This window comes from Phaethon lepturus, unplaced genomic scaffold (assembly GCF_000687285.1).
Source record: "Phaethon lepturus isolate BGI_N335 unplaced genomic scaffold, ASM68728v1 scaffold5967, whole genome shotgun sequence".
Taxonomy (NCBI): Eukaryota; Metazoa; Chordata; class Aves; order Phaethontiformes; family Phaethontidae; genus Phaethon; species Phaethon lepturus.
In genome coordinates, this window is record NW_010552414.1 from 8,776 (window position 1) to 28,399 (window position 19,624).

The 19,624-nt window shown below is 36.0% G+C and overlaps 1 protein-coding gene across 1 annotated transcript in view; it reads right to left on the minus strand.

Moving 5' to 3' along the window:
* Positions 1-486: 486 nt before the first annotated feature.
* Positions 487-19,624, minus strand: part of CDH7 (cadherin 7, type 2) — a 40,142-nt gene continuing 21,004 nt past the window's right edge. The window contains exons 6-10 of the mRNA XM_010291197.1: positions 15,855-15,991; positions 13,796-13,917; positions 12,236-12,353; positions 8,510-8,761; positions 487-1,044 (exon numbers count right to left, since the gene is read on the minus strand). Of these exons, the coding sequence (XP_010289499.1) occupies positions 551-1,044; positions 8,510-8,761; positions 12,236-12,353; positions 13,796-13,917; positions 15,855-15,991 (1,123 nt within the window). The 3' untranslated portion in view covers positions 487-550. The remainder of the gene's footprint in view (positions 1,045-8,509; positions 8,762-12,235; positions 12,354-13,795; positions 13,918-15,854; positions 15,992-19,624) is intronic.

Consider the following 19,624-nt stretch of genomic DNA (forward strand, 5'->3'; position numbering starts at 1 on the left):
CAAAAAAATATCTGCTGGACTTTTGGTTGTTTTCATGTCTGTCCTTCTGCTTTTGGCCTAGCAAGCTGCATGCAACACCGTAAAGAAAGTATGTTAAAAAAATCTTGCATTTATAAATATTACATATTGTAATGTTGTATTGAATGATATATCATATCTGTAAATTTGTTTCTTCTTACTCTTATCTCATACCAGAAACTCTGTGTTCTAGATATAGCAGTACTGTGAAGGCATCTACAGAGTATCATTGGTTCATTGAGGTCACAGTGCATAACATACTCTTGAAAGTGAGTTGCCTCTGCAGGTATCTGAGGGTTGCTATCTATTTGAATGTGGCTGAGCATTTCATTTTATCAAAAATGCCACCAAATGCTCATATTCTGTGTGGTCAGTGCAGTCCCTAGGACAAGTCTAATGAAGATATGTTCCACCAAGGCAAAAAAACCGAAAAGGTTAAAAATGGAGAAATATTTACAACTTTCTTCAGTCTGTAAGGTTGAGTTTTCTGTTTCAGTATTCTTCAGTGCATTTTCAGAGAAAGGTTCCAAGGCTATGAGTATAAGCAGTCTGGTCCAGTCCCATACATATCTGCAAGCCTTTTAAAACGAGGGCCCCAGTCACTGAGGTAATCATAGTTCTGGTCAGAGTTTGAGCTGATCGAATCTAAAGAACTGAGTGACTCTGCCACTGAGCCGTTCCCCTCAAATGCATATGTCTGCAGGGAGTCGTAGGGTGGCGCGCAGGGGTCCACGTCAGCTTCTTTTAGTCTTTCCCAGATAAATTCTCTAAAAATGACGTTATCTGGGATGCTTTTAAAAGTTGGTCTGCTCAAGAATTGAATCTCAGGTGTCACATCCCTTCTGGTCTTCGTGTCTCGGATAATGTTGAGGTTTCTCAAGGCAGCCATGTCAAATGCCTCGGTGTCTTCTTCTCCACCACCCTCATCATCATACCTGACAATGTTCTCTCTGATATCTCTCTCTTCATCAAAAATGAGGGGTTCTTTTTTCCGTCGCCTCATGGTGACAATCAGCAAGACAAGAACTGGAAGACAGAAAGACTGGAGTTTTAGCAATGCTGAAGTTTCCTCATATTTTTTCTAGTTGTGGAAGTACTCACTAATTTATATGGCAAAGACACAAGGACACAACATGCAATTTATGCAGTTAGATTTGTAACCTAGCAGGTTCTCAAACAACTTTTAAACCATAAGCTTTTTAGACATTAAAGAATCTATTTCCAAACTATTCTGGATTAACGTCTTCATCTCTAATTCTATAATCTATGCTGTCTGCTAAACATAAATTTTAGGACTGGTTGAGTCTGACTATTACAATCTCACAGCCATGAAATAAAAAAGGACCTTTTTCTGAACTCTTAATTGCCCAAGTGATAAAAGCACATTCATAAAGTAACTGAATAGAATTTAACAACCATGGTTTGGGAAGAGACTGAATTAATGTATATGGCCAAACTCTGCTGAAAAAAAAAATCATAGATTGGAGAACACCTAATTGTTAAGCAATGTGTAAAATAAGATTGTCTTAGTTCATGGATTAAAAGTATCTCTATGTAAGACCTTCCTTTCCTATAAAGAGCAAAGTACTGTACTTCAGGTTTATGAATTACATCTAATGAGAACTGCTAGGGCTGGAGTTTATTGGATCAGTCAGTGCTAGAAATGTAATTATTTTTTAAATTTTAATCTTCAAAGTTTCTTTCAGCTTGAAAGTTAATGCTAAACTGCAGTGACAGACAAAAGAACAAGGAGAAACTAACTCAAGGCTTCTCTTGTTCAAATACAGTTTTGGTAGAGAAACATAATTGCTGACACACAAAATATGGAACCAGTAGTATGAATATTGCACCCATCTGTGGCACATAACAGAGTGTGAATCATCCCCCTAGAAAATGATTAATACTATATTGTAGCATCTGGGTAACATTTGCTGCATTGATGATACTCCTAGAAAATAGCAGACATCACTATGACTGTAAAAATATCAGTATATTGAAAAGTAAGTGTCATTCCATATTCAATTAATCTTTTCAGATTTTATGTTTATTTTTAATCTTAAGAATATGTGTTTATATACATTCATATGTCTAAGGTTTACAATCTTTACTTACAGTACTTTGATATGTCAACTAAATGCTGTATAAATATCTGGGAAAGCAAAAGCTGATGTAGGTAAAATTAAGCTTGAGCTTCCCTAGGTATTCTCAGTAGTGGCCTCCATAAATTGTATAATGTAGGACTGCCATTCTTGAAAGCCTTTCTTTTAATGCGGGAATTTCTAAAATCAGTATCAAACTATGAGGCATGATTTAATATTGGGATCACTTGGTTATAGTAAACCAGTCATTCAGAGACTGTATATGCAGGAAACTGTACCATCTATAGATAGTATGGTACTATTTGGAAGTCACTAAAGCATAAGATGACTTTAAAGGTGGACTTTCTGAAATTCTTTTTTCTTTTTTCCTTTGGAACCATGTATGTCTAAAATAAAACTGGAAAACATTTAATTTTTTTCTAAACTTTTTGACAAATATATTAGGCAATATTTTTTTGCTTTTTTGTAGTAGCTAGCAGGCACACATCTAATGATCCATCTACTAACAGATGCCTTGTGACTCTGTATTACTGCAACATCAGCATCACTCTTTCACTTTTTTGCCCCTGGCATCTCCCTGATTCATGCTTTACATATTGAATTCACAAGCCACTAGTTTGGGGCATATTGCTTTGAACAATATTTACATAAGCAGTTTGACAATATAAGACTTTGACCTTTAAAGTGGCTTTGTGAAATTTCAAAACATTCTAATAATTGGATAATACAAATTGAGTTGTAAATTATACAACAAAGAACATAAAATTGTCATTGTAGAGACAATTGCACTCCACTCTTAATGGTTTTCCTTATTATAAAAGATATTTTAAACTAAAAGACAAATTAGCTTTCTGACAGTCCAAATATACATTTAAGTAAAAATTGCTATTGACATAACTTTTTAATTATTTTTAACATTTACGGCCACAATTATTATTGTCATATAAATAAGCAGCTAATAATTTCCTTTACTCAAGTGTAAATGTATTTTCACACCACTGTTCCTCTTAACAGACTTCATTTTGAAAGTTAAATACCTGCTAATAAGTGAAAAATATGAAACTTATTAGGCAGGTCTGCCTAAAGGTACAATAAAAGTCAAGACACAATGAATGTTTTATATAGTATTCCTTGTACATCTCACATTTGCTTGAAGCCAATAAAAATATGGAGTCTTTCTAAAGGTTAAATATGTTAGCATTTAGATGGCTTTATGAGATTATTAATTTCTAGCTTTTCCAACAGCTATGAACAATAAAGTTTAACATCTAAATGAACAAAGCTTTAGCAACGTTGCAGGAACTGCAGAGGTGAATACAAGCCCAAAACATATTTCACTGATATCTAAATCAAGTGCAAATGGTTTTAAAGCTTATCCATTTCTCTTTAAGTCATGGTGGCATTTTTTCCCAACAATTATCACAAAATCAGAGATCAAGTCAGTAATTAGTGACTGGCTGAACATACAGAAAACCTAATTTTATGCTCTTTAGAGAAGAAATAATATAGTGGAAAAGCTTTAGGGACACATTTATTGCACATTGAGGCCACTAGTTTGGCTCCTTATTGGTACAGCAAACTCATGCTAAAGAGATGAAGTTGCAATACTGATTTCATATTTGTTTTCACAAATAAATCAATCAATATTAGAAGTAACTAATTATAAAGACTAAATAACCAGAACTAATAAAGACAGATCTAAATTAATGTTTTTATTCTGATTTACCTGAATTGCTAGAAATGTTGATTTTTTTTAACAGGTACAATAGCCAACAGAAAATGTCAATTGTATTTATATTAGCTGTGATAATACGTAGTCTTATCATTGTGTCAGTATAGATGTAGTGAAAATATCAGTAGTTTCAGTTCACCTAAATCAGTCTTTAAACAAACACCTTTGAATACAAAAGCAGGTTTTTGCTTTGACATCTTGCAGTGTGCTTTATAGAATTATTATGAAATTTCCATTTAGGTATGATCTGGTAAAAAGTCAGGTTTAGGTCACCTGAGAATATTTCTCTGTTTTAGTATTAATATTCCCTTTTGTACTCAAGGTAACTGCAACATAATTGTAAGGAAGCTGTAAAAGCTTTGAGACAACCCGAGGGAGAAGGCTACATCCAGAGATATACAGTAAGGGACAGAGGTAAATCACAAGCATTATCATGCCGTGTATATGCTATACCCCTAAGCCTGGCATTTACTATAGCAATAAGCCGCATCAGCTGCAAGCAAATCTGCACATTGGTTTATGCTTTAGGTGTGTCATGATTCATAAAGCTGAAGATTGGAGATCCTCAGCCATCTAAGCAGCACACTAATAACCTATTTTGTTATACCTTGCAGTTGCTAGCACAGTCAGATGAGATTTGGGGATTACAGAAGCCAAGGCTCAGGAAACCTGCAATCAATTTCCAGTTAGCAAGCTTCATATATAATTGTTGTTTAATCAGTTTGGAATGATATTTGCAAAGTGACCGTGACCTTTAAATGTCCACACTGAGTGACCCTAATAGGCTCTATAAAAAACAGCCTCTGCATTGCATACTCAACCACATTTTAAATTTTTAAATTTGGATACTCCCAAATTAAAACAGTTACAGATTTATCACTTTTAAAACTGCAAGACCAAAATCCACATATACTGCATTGTCACATTCTGTACATATTTTACCTGTTTAGAGAATAGATCCTTATGACCAGGACTCTTTCTTCCTGTTTATGATTCACACAATTATGTGTGCTGATTTAATTGGGTTCTTGTAGATATAATAATAACAAATTCCCCATCTTTCAACTGAAAAAATAATAATTTAAATCTGTATTTTGAAGTTTAATCAAAGTATTATTTTAATAATTTAACTTGTAAACTCTAGTACCACACTAATAGGATGCTTCCTTTAGTTTTTATAAGAAAATAGGTGGTACTAATAGATTGTATTCAGAATTATGGAAAATAAAAAAAATGAAAAAACATTATGTCAACCTAGCTTTCCATTGTTTCAGTAGAAGGAAAAATCTTTAACACCTCAAATATGTTGGGTTATCTACAGGTGAACATTCTTTTTTTGGGGTGATTTTATGTACACATTTTATGCTAAACACTTGTTACAAAAGCAATTATTTATTGGGTCTGGAAGATGCTAACCGAAAAACAAATTACCTTGAATTAAATCACATTATAACTTTCAGAGGAGTTAAAAAATTGCTACTTCTCTAAAAATTATGTACAGTCTAAAATGAAAAAAAATGAGCTTTTCATATGCTTTTTATAGAATAAATTGCAAGCACTTTTTTAAAAGTTTTTTTTTTCTTTGAAACATAACTTCATTGCAGAGTGAATAATTATAAAGCTTTTTTGAGTAATTAAAAAAGTACTGTAACTTTCTTATGGAATGAAATTTAGAATTTAATCTCCATCAGTCAATATGAGGAGGAAAAGAGATTTTGGTAAAATAGTTTTGATTTTCAAACATTATTTTAGTTTGAAAAAATAGACTACACTATTATGTGCAATTATAATGAACTAGTATGATTTAGTAACATTCTTCCTTCTTAGCATCAGTGAAAACATTGTGCTAATGTAAAATTGGTTGGTTTCTTAAGTAAAAAGAGTAATATTAAGAAATCCCACTGAGACAATCTGAACTCTGGTCAAGACAAATGGTTATTTATTAGACAAAGGGATGTATCGGGCAACAACAAATATCGAAGTACATCATACTAACTTTAAGAAGATAAGAGCTTGTTGAGAATTCAAGATACTAGTGCCAGAATGCATGTATTCATGACATTTATGCAAATCTCTTCCCTCCTCCACTTTACAGCTGGCACTCACACTGAGATGACATTGATGAATGTGACTGGATTTGCATTGCGTGTTAATCTTGGGTCAGAAAAAAATTTTGATCCGGTAGCCTGTCTCCTCTTTTCACTGATAAACTCTTACAGAAAAAGGCGCATCCCTTGGTCCCAGTCGTAGAACCACTTGCCAACAGCTGAAGCCTATTTTTTATGCTGTGCTAGTGGATCATCAGGACTTTTTCTCAGGAACGGATATGAAAAGAAAAATGGAAAAAAGTGAAAGGCAATTCCTAGCAGTACTACCATTCAGCTGATGCCAGAAAATGTCTTCTAGGAACAAATGAGAGAAGAAGAAAGACTCAGGGACCAGACAAGCAACAACGTTTGACTCGGGTTTCACTGGGCAGCAGTGGTGCTTAGGCAGTTCTTCCTTGTGAAGACTCGCGCCTGTCTGGCAATAAAACAGCAGTAGGATACAGTACCAAAATGAGTGACTCAAAGCCAGGGTTAGCATACAAACACAGCCTAAACTGTGCCTGCAGCTTTGAACTGTATCCAAAAGGAATAGTTTGGATTGGAAGTGAAGAGAGCACATACAAATGTGTATTTGGATAAACAGTGGTGATGATACATTCAGATAGCTGAATTTGGAAGTCCAATTCTTTGACAGCTAAAACCAATGGTAAGGTGGTCATCTGCCAAGTTTCTATCCAGCACATAGCCCATTATTCAAACAATATGGTCAGAGAGCTTATTCTCAATTCTTTACCAAGCACTTGTTCAGTACACTCTAAACATTACCGGAATGAAAACTCAGGTTTCCTGATTTATTGGTTGTATTTGATCCCTCGTGTATTGAGTAGAATAAGCAAGTTATTGCCTGGTAACATGCTGTGTCTCCACTGAATGCTCTTCTTTAAGACATATGGCTCCTATTTAAGAAACGCTTATGCCCAGGCCACACTGCCTTGTATCAACAGTAGTTTCTTATATATTCTTCAGAAATTCCCATCTTATATGTAACAGAAATGGTGACATTTTAATTTAGGATGAAGTGAATTGTTATTGTTACAGAACTTTTCCTTTTAAGTACATTGGACCAAAGTTTTAAATGACTGGTTTTCCACTGATGTCAATGCCAAGTGCTATGAGGGAAGGACCTAACATTCTGTAGGTTCATTTGAACTCTACCATTTAACTTCATGTCCAAATATAGTTCATTTGGGTGTATAAATGTCCTAGAAATGCTGCTAGAAAAATGGTATTTAAAAGTGTTCATTGAAACTTTTGGCATTCATTCCCTTCCATTTTTCCTTAAACATATGCCTAACCATGTGTTGAGCAAAGTTTAAACAATCTTATGTTAGGTTTTCTTGTCACAAAGATGGAAAACTCTGGACATGCCACCTCCTACACATAGCTATTGAGTAAGTTGGTTGGGTTCATTGAAGAGATAGTGATTTTTCTTACTCTATAACAATAATGCAAGAAGATTTCTTTTTTTGAGTCCTTTTGGGAAATGTTTGTAGCAGAAGGGACATTTCTTTCTACCAGTTCACAGTGAAGTGAATCAGTCAATAAGCAGAGAACTCTTCTTAGTTGAAATAATGGCATATACAGAAGTGTAGACAAAAATCTCTTGATTTGACCTATTCAAATTACCTAGATAACAGCGACAGATAAATCACCACTAGGATTATACCAACTTGAGGAGCCTATGGTCTTCCCATTAGACTGATATGTACAGCCAGAAAATAGAAAAATCCCTCCACAAATAACAACACTCAAGAAAATTCTTGTATGCTGAATTGGAATCCTTGTTAACATGTGATCTTTCTGACAATAAGTAAAACTGCAGCTTTGCTAATCTGCTTCCTGCAGATGCAGGATGATCCTTCATCTTTCCTCCTTAATTTGGGCCTTTACTACTACCATGTTTTCATTTTGTTTAAGGACTAAGCACGAAATGAGAAACGCTAACGAAACTAGGATGTTGACACTGCTCCACTATTTCCAACTGTCTTTCATCTAGTTGCAGTTTCACTGCACAACATAAAATCCAACAGTGCTACCAGTGGCAGAAGTAGCAAAATATCATTCTGTAGAAAATGTTCAATTAAATATGATGATTCACATTAGTAAATTACATCTGTTGTATTTTCTGAATGTCTTTTGTTCTCTGCAAATCAGTAACTGCTTAAAAGGAGTTATCTCTGAAAAAGAGACACACAGAGATACTGGTTATATGGTGAGTATCCTAAACCAAATACTTCCATAAAGTTCATTGTCTCTTTCTTAAATATTACATTTGAAGCAAGTGATCTTTTTTCTGTTACTATTATTTCGTATATACCTCTGGAGGCATCTTGATGTAGAAAAAAAGGTATCTGAACTTGAAAATCCCAAACTAAAGGTTTTGTGTGGCTCATGTTACCAAATGCTGTTGTGCCTGCAATGTTAGGTGTCCTTGTTTACAGAAATCAGGGGTTGGGGAGGGGTGGGTTGAAGCTTATATACGTGTGTGTATATATATATATTTTGCTACTATACATTGAACAGAAAATAATGGTTACAGGAAGAAGACATACCTAGCAGTGTCAAGACACAAGCCAAGATTGCTATCAGAGCTCCAGTGCTGAGTCCTGCAGGCAAGATATATGCTTCTGCATTGCATGTCTGAGCAATACCATCTGCATCACAATCACAGACTCTAATGGTGAGGGTATTAGTGCTACTAAGTGAAGGTGATCCACTGTCCACAATGAATATTGGCAAGTAGAAAACAGATTGTTCTTGTCTTCGGAACCCATTTCTTCTTGTTAATACTGTTGCAGTGTTATCTAGATAAAGGAATAAGAAGATAAATATGAAATACATGACCTTTCTCAAACACAAGCTTATAAGTAGTACAGTCTTTCACTTAAAAGACTTTTTAAACACATTTATATTATTTTTAAAAGTTTATCTTTCCTGGAAATATATTTTTGAAGCTGCGGAGATAGGATCAGCTGAGAAATTATACTCAACTAAACAAAAAGATTTCTGTTTTCCATTAAAGATTTTTTCAAAATTGCAGAGGTCTATTTGGTTTTAGTTAAGCTCATAGTTCCACACTTTTGATTGATAGTTGAAGGTGAGATTACTATAAAAAAAAAGAAAAATAATCACCCTTCAGTGATTAGATTAAGTATCCTTATAACTGTTTCAGGTCTAATTTCCAAGGATTTATTTAGAATCATAGAATTATTTAGGTTGGAAAAGACTTTTAAGATCATTGAGTCCAACCACTAACCTAGCACTGCCAAGTCCAGCAGTAAACTATATCCCTAAGCACCACACATATACTTCTTTTAAATACTTCTAGGGATGGTGACTCCACCACTACCTTGTGCAGCCTGTTCCAATGCTTAATAACCCTTTCGGTGCAAAAAATTTTCTTAATATCCAACCTAAACCTCCCCAGGCACACTTTGTGGCCATTTTGTCTCAAACGCTGGCATGCCACCCCCAGGCCTATCTATAGCAGGCTTGGTTTTATCCCTTTCCCTTTTATCCTTTTCCCCCTTGAAATCTAGTTTAAACTTCTTTCAATGAGCCCTGCTAAGAGCCCTCCTGTGCAAAGATCCCTTTGACACCGTTGTACCCTATCTGTTGCCAGCAGGCCTGGTGCCATGCAAACTGATCCGTGGTCAAGACCCCCAAAATTCTGCCAGTGACAGTAGACTTGGAGCCAGGTATTGATCTGCTGGCTCCTCTTGTTTCTTCCCTCATCATTCCCTGCAATTGGAAGGATGAAGGAGAACATTACTTGTGCTCCTGATCCCTTAACTGGTCTTCCCAAGGCCCTGAAGTCTCTCTTGATTGCCCTCGGAATTCTTGTTCCAGTTTAATCGTGCCTATCCAAAAAATCAGTAATGGATAATAAACTGAGGGCCACACCAGGGTAGGAAGCTTTCTCTTCACATCTTTAACCCAGGCCCCAGGGAGGCAGAAGACTTTCCTAAGTGGGTCTGGTCTGCATATTGGGCCTTCTGTTCTCTTCAGAAGGGAGTATCCTATGACAATGACCCATCTTTTTTCTTTATGGAAGCAGTTTTGATGCAGGGCATAGGCTGACTTAACCTTGGCAACATCTCCAAGCTGGATGAACCATTGTCCTCATTTTTGTTCAGTTCCACTCACAGAGCCTCATACCTACTCTGCAAGGGCACCTGTGAAGGTGGGGTGGTCACAGAGGAGATGTGCCTGCTGCACCAGGCAGGAACTTGTCGCCATTGCCCCCTGTCCCTGGAGGATAGGGATGGCTCCATGTCACGCATCCTGTCTGCCTGTTGGTCCTGTCCCAGGGAAGGCAGGGTGTGATGCCAGTCGTCTCTCCCTCTCGCACACTGCCTGATACTCCTCAACCGAGTCACCTCCTCGCCGAGCTCTGTCACTAAGCGGAGGAGTTCCTCTACCGGGGCGCACCTCCCACAGGTGTGCTCACTCCTGCCTGCCGATACTGGAGTGAGAGCAGGGCACAGCCTGCAGCCTGGCACCTGGGTGCCAGCGTGTTCCCACCGGAGCTGTCTGGGAAGCTGTGTCAGTCATGGTGGGTGCAGAGCTTACAGGGGCCGTGGCTTTCTGCCAGGTGGATACCATTGCTCCTTGGTTAAGGGAGCAAAATTTCAATTATTTACAGATATACTTATCATACTAATGGAAGAGGTGAACGTATTAATAGGAGAACAAGTTCTGAAGACGAATTAAATATTTCTTTGAATGCAAAAAAATAAATCCATTTGGTGCACAAATACAGGTAATTGCACACGTAAAACCATGCACTTGTTTTCAGTCTCAGCTGAGAGTCAAGAAGACGACAAATGTAATCAATTTAAAACGTGTGCTTTGATGCTGCTCTGAGTTGGGCTATTAAAAAGTCCACGTGTTCCAGAAAATATGTGCAAAATTCACTGTGTTCAATACAGGTACACAGCTCCTGAGAAGTAAGGAGCTACATCTCCTAGAATGTATAGAAAAGGTTGGTCGGTCTGTCTATCCATCAATCTACTTATCTAGATATTTATAAACAGATGTATCAATAGTCCTGTAGAGTTACTGTACTGTGTCATCTATTATGACCCATCTGACAAAGTATACAATCACTTCTTGATACAGCATCATATGAGATATGCATAAAATTAAATATCTTTAAAAGAAGCCCCCATTGCTGTGTCTTGTAACTCCATTGATTTTACTGGCAATGAAGAAATCTATTATTACTTTTTTCAAATTATAAGTTCTTTGGAAGAGGGCCTGTCTTTTTATTAAATATTTTACAGTACTTGCAATGATATCAGATTTCTGATTAGAGTCTTATTCTAGTGCATTTTTATTATTTGGTCATTATTACTATTATAGTCTTTAGTTTCTAACTGCAAGCTGCTCATATGAAGAAAATTAAGCATGTCAGTAACTACATGCAGAGTAAGGCAATAAATAGCTGTGTGAGAGAACTTTATTAGGTCACATGTTATACTTAGTGAATGTTGTTCAAAGTCTGTCTGTACAGAGTCCTTTAGCCCCCCATATGTCTGTCTTTCTTATTTTATTAATAAGGATGACTTTGTAGCTCTGGTTTAGTACGATCCACAAAAGAACAATGCAAGAGTAACAGAGTGCCTGTTAGGTTCTATTTGCTTCCGCTAATAGCTAAACTGACTGATACATGCCCAGCTGCCATACTATGCAATGCAACTAATGAGAACACTAATTAGAAGCATGTTCTCAGATATTTTAACTAATAGAAATGTGATGTCAATGGGAGTCTTTGCATAAGTCTTTAGGGAAATAGTCATAAGAAGTCTGTGTAAATATTGTAGGCAGTTTCCATTATCAAAAGCATTCTTCAGTAGGTGGTATACTTACTGAAAAGATAGGTTTTTCTCACAAAACACCCCTCTTGATTTACCGTGCACTCATTTTTTATGCCCTGAGTTATAATAATAAAACATGAATTCCTGGACATTTTTCAGTCATTGCCCCAAGGTAAAATCTAATTTAGATAAAAGCCTATAAATACAAGGAAAAATGTGAGAAGAGTGACTTCAGAAAAAAAAAAGAAAAAGATTTGAAGCTGCTCTGTTTGGCTCAAGACTTTAAATGATTCAAACAGGAGAAGATTATTGTCCCTTGACAAATAATCTACAGATAAAATTATTTTGCAGGCTGATTGTACTTTAATTTATGTCCTTACCAGAATAGAAGTTTATGTAGGTCATATTCAAAATGAAAGGTGTTAATGGTGAATATTTACCCAAACAAAATGTCCTTACCTTTGTTGTCCTGCAGTGTAAAATTGTGATTATTTGCTGCCTCTGCTGTTAAACTGAAGTAGAACTGATGGCCATTTGGTGGGTCATCTTTATCAATTGCACTGATTTTCTGGATGACCTGTTTAGAGATACATGGGAGTTTCATTGTTTGGAATGGTAAGAAGCATAAATACATGTACATTGTATAACTCTTCTATTACCTACGAAAGTATCAACCCTGTCTTGAGTCCTGCTCATATTGCTTTTTGGTTTTCTAATCTCCTGAACTTGTACAGACACTATTAAAACTAAAATGTGGCTCAACTCTTTACCTTCCCTGTATCAACTTTATTGGTTAAAAGCAATGATCTGCAAGGTCTCTGAGAATGTTAGGTCCTGCCATTCACCAAGGCTTGGAATATAAAGCGCATAGCAGTGGAAGAAGTGCATCTTTCTGGACGGCCCTTAATGTACTTGTCAGTAGCTGCAATCAAAATTGTAAACTTTTGCAAGGAGAAGATTATGCTTTTGACCATTTTAATTAATGTACTTTTTTATTATCATGAAAAAGAAAAAGCCAAGTCATAAGTCTATTAATATTTTATGGGTTTTCTTTTTTATTATTATTTTTCCAACTATATTTTCTAAAATGCTGACAAAATCTGTCTCTAAAAAGTGTCATCATTGCTTAAAATACAAAAAGAATGAATAGTCAGAGCTAACAGTTCTGACTAGATCACAGGAAAACAAACAGGTGCTCCCGAAAGAGCACTCATGTTCTATATTTCTCTAATAATCATAGTGTTTTTCTGTTAAGGATTTAAATTATGCTGTGATTTTGAAATGTGCAATAAACATCTGCCACAGGAAGCACAATAGTCTGGGAGAAGGCACAGAAATGCAAAGCGTCCCAGGGAATATGTGGGATCTATGTAGGTGAAACATCTACTAGTATTCAGGGAAAGAGAAGAGAGAATGAGAAAACATATGTATTTTCTGAGGTCTTACAAAGTAGAGAGGAAAAGACCAAATATGAGAGACACGAAGGATAAACAACACCAGATACTTTTAGTTAGGTCTAGGACTACTTGGAAAATGGTTGGGGATGTAAAAACCACTGAGGAATATGGTAGGAATACATCTCCCTTGTGAAATTGTGGCCTTATGGCCCACACTTCCGAAGACAAATGAAAGCGTGTGCTCACTTCAGGAATACTAGGCCTTTAGACTCAGAATAACCTCCATGTTATGACTTCCCACTTCCCAGCAAAATTAGGAAGAAGTACACATTCTTAATATTATTCACAATAAGGTGAGTTTAGCAAAATGTGTCAGTTACATCAGTAAGAAAACCAGATATTTTAACAGAACCTTCAACAAGTAATTTTTTACACCTGAGTCTTTCTCTTCAGAGGTACAGTGGAGATGTTAGGGTTTGATTAATATTTGCTTGTGCTGCACATCAAAGTGTTATTTTTGCTGCCATAAGCTGATTATATTTTATATTAAAGCTGGAAGGCTTTGATAAGGAATGTCTGCCTATCTGATAACAATAAACATAAAAAACCTATCAAGACGTACCTGACCAGGCTGAGCATTTTCACAGACAGTTGTCTCGTACTCCATGGCAAACTCAGGGGCATTGTCATTTATGTCAAGAATAGTGATGGCTACATAGCCTCTCCCAATCTGTGCTGGATTCTCTATAGGAAAAGAAGACAACAAAACAATCAAGAGGTCCTTGCAAGTTATTCTTTCGGTTAGTACATTTTTCATTTGCATTCTTCTTTTGCATGTACATATCAAATCAATTGCAATCCCTACTAGAAAGACAAAGGAAGCTCTCGGCTTGGTCTTCTGGACTTAGTGGAAACAATGTTTATGTTTCGAAGCTGCTTCAATTAAACTAAGATTTTACTTTCAGGGATGAACTGAAAATTTAACTTACTAATCACAGTGCTGAATCACATCATATGGAAGGATAAGAGCAAGATGATGTAAAACCATCACCAAGGGGTATAGCTAGTCAGAAAAGCATAATTCATATTGGCAATAACATGGTTACTACAGGTTAAATAATTTTTTATTGCAATCCAGATAGATCAAGATATTAAGAAGTTAAAACCGGAATTCCATCAGCTATGTATAACAGAAAAAAAGAGGAAGCTGTATTCCCAAGCAAATTCCAAAGTATTTGTAGTATACAGACAATTAAGTATTTCAACACTGTTACCTCAAACATGAATTGCATTCTTTAACAGATGTACATCTCTAGTTAAAAAATGAATCTGTGTAGGGTCCAATGTCACCATTTAATCTTAAACAGTAGATATTTTTGGACTAAGCATAAAGGATATCAGCGTGTGTTATACTTATTTTGCTATATAACACCTCTATTTTGGAAGCTAGAAAAGAGAGATTGCTTTTTTTTTTTTTTACCACGGGTGGTGATATTAGTGATAGAGCAGGGCAGAATGAAAAACTGTACAAACCCTCAAATATGTATCTATCTTTTTATAGGGTATTGCAACCACATTTTAGTAAGTATTATAAGCATTTAAAGCAATGCATCCAAATGTAGATCAAAGTGCTTTGTTTTAGCTTTTTATTCCACATGTGAAATACCAGGGTAGTAAACAATTTTGAAACCAACTTTTTCCTCTGCTGATCTTAGCTTCTTGAAAACCAAGAAGGCCATGAACATAAATTAAAGCACTGTAAGTTATTATTTGTGGTCCAAGACTCTCAGTTGTATCAGGTATGCCTATTAGCTAGCTTGTCAGTTTTGTTACTACCCAGTTTTTGGTTTCCATGCTGGCCTCTTAGACAAAATTCTACTCCTGAGAATACAAAATAAATTCATACAGGCACTAAATGATAAATGTTAGCTTTCAGGCTAAACATTAAGTTAACCTCACCGAAAGCAAGAGGTCAGTATTTTTAAAATAGGTGGTCAGAGAATTGATAACTCTTTTATTATCACCACAGCCAAACAGAGTAGTAACAAGGATGAAATTTGAAGAAATAAATTCTTTTAATATAAAAGCAAATATATATATTCTTTCACAGAATGTATTCAGAACTGAACAAGTTTAAACCTGTATTAACAAAATCCTTGTACGTGCTTAAAGAGTTTGATTCTTCAACACTTTTCATCTTACACCAGAAGAGATACCAAGTACAAAATACCCTCTACAGCCTTACCTTAGAGTCAGGAAAGTGAAAGCACACAAGCATTCGCATCCCCTTTCCTTCATGCCTTTTAAGAATGCTGTGGTTGGCCAACAGCAGCCAACTCTGAGTGCATCACTAAGATGGGCTAACTGCACTGCCCTATGCTCTGTATCACTTTTCTGCTAATGATACTTGGTCTGAGACTGCTGACTTAATGTATTTCATCTTTCTTTGTAATTGTTTTTCTGAAGTCGAGAAACTACACAAGGTGTGAGACAAAGGAAAGAGCAAATAATCTGTTTCATTTCTTAATTTTTATCACATAGGTTTCTTTTACATTGAGTAGGAAGTTATTTTTATCGGCCATGGTTTGAAAGTGTCATAATTTCTTTCAATGCAGCTGATCACAATGAAGCCTGAACCTTTACACATAAACAGCCAGTAAAATCTTTAAATTGTTACTTACGACTCTCCATAGCCAAAACTGTGATATTATGAACAGCATTCGTTTCCCTGTCCAAAGATTTGGCAGTTGTAATGACTCCACTGTTGGCATCAATATTGAAATACCTCTCCAGGTCTGTGTTTCGATCTATTGAGTACCTAGGTGAAGGATGAAAGAAAACTTTTGGTTTATGTTCAATTACATCTTCTAAAAATGTTTCATTGATTTCTTATTAGAGAGAAAAGGTTTCCACTGTTTCTTCACTTTAGGCTTTGTTTTGTCCAGTTTCTCCAGGGTGTTCAGAGAAGCAAAGCTGTGTACAAAAGAGTTACACAGAGCCCCGTGCTGACAGTGATGGGCTCTGTTCCCATAGTGCCCTCTTAAGTGAGGTTATAGGTATTACCCGCTCCTTTCTTTCTCTCTGCTGTAAGGCAAACTTTCATTTATTCATGGAATAGCATCCTCCTGAACCCCAGCTAAGGAGAAGGCAAGTTGGAGGTTTGCTACATGGCTGTACCAGCTGGGCACTGCTCCCATGGGGGCTGACGGTCTGAGCACAGAGCTTTCTATCGGCAGCAGCAGAGCCCCTGAGTCACCCAGAGCAGCAGGGGCAGGGAAAAAAAGAAAGATGATGCAGGGTAGGTCAAGGGATTACATGTTATCACTGACAGCTCCTGGTGCTTTACTTTCATTAAACAAACACAGGATCATGCCCTTAACTCTTTGGCTTAATACATCTTTTACCTCCGCATTTGTTTTAGAAAGGGGAAATGAGCTCCTTAACAAACAGAAAATAGCAGAAGGGAAAAGGTCAAAATGCCTGTGGGTGTTTTGCTTATAACCCTTTTGAGAGAAAGGGATAGTTGATTAGGCAGATTTAGATTTACAGCTGGAATATTCTTGACATTCGGTTTAATATTGGGTCCGATTCTTGCACTCTCATTTAGATCAAGTATGGACTCCAGAGCACTTCTCTATACTCAGGATGAATTAAAATCGCCAAATCAGACCAAGTGTGATCATTACAATTACTATCACACTGATGATATTTTAGATTATTGATATAACATCAACCAAACTCTTTGAACAACATGGAAGGAAAGAATTATGGAAGATAGTTAAAAAAGGGGACTTCCCAGGTATGAAGACCTTATGGCACTACTTGTTTGTTCTGTGTTGTAATGTACCAGCTCCTATGCTACATTACAATGTTTTTATCTATACCTCTTAGCTACAAAATCTTAGTGCAGAGACTTGTTACATAATTAGAATTGTTTCACCGTATTATGTCACAGGGAGAGAGAGAATGGGGTAAAGAATTGTAACAACAGTAACGGCAGTTTTCATGGATTAAGGCTCTCCCCCTTTCATTATTTTTTCCCCATTTTATGTTAACTGTATTAATTTTACTTAATTTCATGCTAGCACTGTTTATTTGGTGAGCAGTGCTCTTCAGCTGTTCTGTGGCTGGCAAGCTTCCCCACGAGACTATGGCTGTCACCTCTGCTATGTAGTCAGTCTTAGCAGGCCCTGTAGCTGGGATTCGACCTCCTGCCAGCCCTTAGATTTCCCAATTATTAACACTATCACTATGCAAATTGAAAAGCCAGAGACCTTTCTTAAAAAAATAAGGAAGGAAGGAAGGAAGGAAGGAAGGAAGGAAGGAGAGAAAGACAGAAAAAGGAAAAGAATGCAAGAAAGCAATAAAAAGGAGAAAGGAAAGGCGGGAGGGAAGGAGGGAGGAAAAATGAATGAAGGAAAGAAAGGAAGGAAGAAGGAAGGAGGGAGATCAAACCAGTTATATAAAATGGACAAGATATTCTTATGAAACAAGAAGAAAAATCAACTCTATGCAGTGGAGGCAAGCAGTTTCCTGTAACTAATTTACAAGTGTTGTATCCATATTCAAATTTTAAAAAACTTATTTTAAATACTTCTAATCCTTTAATTCCTTACAGCCATTAATACTTTAAAATCTTTGAGCTGCAGGAGTTTTAAAGTCTTTATTTAAGCTAGTTCAAACACAAATAGTTCTCAGGTCCATACAAGATAACCTCTTATTTTCAAACTATTTATTACTTCCCCCTGCTCCCCGCAGCATTGTCAAGGTTTTAATTGTATCTGATCTTGTAATTTCAACATTTTCCAAATTCTGAATCTAATCTTTAATCAATATCAATATAATCCTATGTTTGGAATTTGAAATACTTACTTATAGATTAATAATTTAAACTTCTTAAATAGATCATGAAAAGTATTATACATTAATCCTCCTAAACACATTCCAATTTTAGGTGAATCTGGCTCTGATGTACATCATAGCAGATGCAGGACAGCTTTAAATTATATGATCTGTCAGTACCCCCAACAATATATACAGCAGGTTTGCAGACATGTAGATAAGCCATCACTATTTCTCTTTTTCCTCCCTCTCAAATTCCAAACAAGTTTGAAGGAGAAGAAATCTTCAAGCTGTTAGTTAAGCTGGTGATATAACTATTTTTTATGTTGGAATTGTAAAAATCAACCAGATCAAAGCCAATAAACTCATCCTTATGTTTACACAGGAGTCAAAAACATTCTGAGCGTGGACGGCATTTATGGAACTGGATTTAATCCTACTCTACATGATTCTGCTAAACCAGATATTATACACCAGATGCTAACATCAGTGCCAGAAAACACTGCCACAGCAAAGAAAGAGCTCAGTGAAGATAAATTTCACAAGTAAATCCCTGCCAATCATCCATCTAGGACTTGTTTATACATTATAGGAATCAGCTATTTTGAATATGTTGCAAATACATAATGAAAGAGAGAGAGAAAACACATCACCTCTAGGACTGAAACATATGCTTTATTTTTACAACTTCAGATTGCTGCTTTATAAATTACAGAGCTACACTGGAGTCACAAGTTCATCTTCAGTGCATGAAAGTAAAAATTTAACATCACCAAAAGAGGTGACATCCAAATAAGTTTTGTACCTGTTAAGTTCTTTTCTATGCATGCCCTAAATGAACAATAATAACAAACGAAACTTAGTACTAACTTTTAATTGTGTGTACGTTCCTCCTCCTGCAGATGTTTAAGTTCACAAAATTCCTGAGTCAGAAGTATTTAGATCCTTTGCATGTTCCTTTGACAATTAATATTACTACTCTGCATAAGAAAAGTAACAAGTAACTCATTACTGGTTTAACTTAGGAGGTTAGTCCTTGAGCTTTGATCTTAGATGCAGGCAAACATAAGATCGATACTTTGGGGTTTCTTATGGTTTCTTTATGATCCTAGATATTAGATTGTGGAAGACTTGCAGGTTCTTCACACCCTGAAGACAAAGGAAGAGACCTTTGACAGTTTTCATGGCTCTCCAGTGTTCATACCTCTTCCAATTTGAATGGAAGATATTTGGCTGCAGCAGAATTTACAAAAGCCAAAATAGTATTGCCTTTACTATCCTGACTAGAACAGGACACGTCTTGTCCTATCCGTTTCTCTCATGTAAAGTTTTTTCTATTTTTTTTTTTTTCTTTCTGTGCAACCTCAGCTCTGGTTTAACATGCAAGAGTCTATGTGCTATTACATTCTTTTGCATAGTGCACGCAGAATATGAATCATTATGCACAGACACATATATATGTATATTATATATACATTTTTTTGGTCCCAGTTGATTTAAGAGAACATAACTTGTTATAGATAATAATAGACTCTTCCTAAACTTAGAGAGAAATAAATGTGAGTAATATGTTGAGGTTTTTTTCTTTGGAATTCTGAAATTATACCTG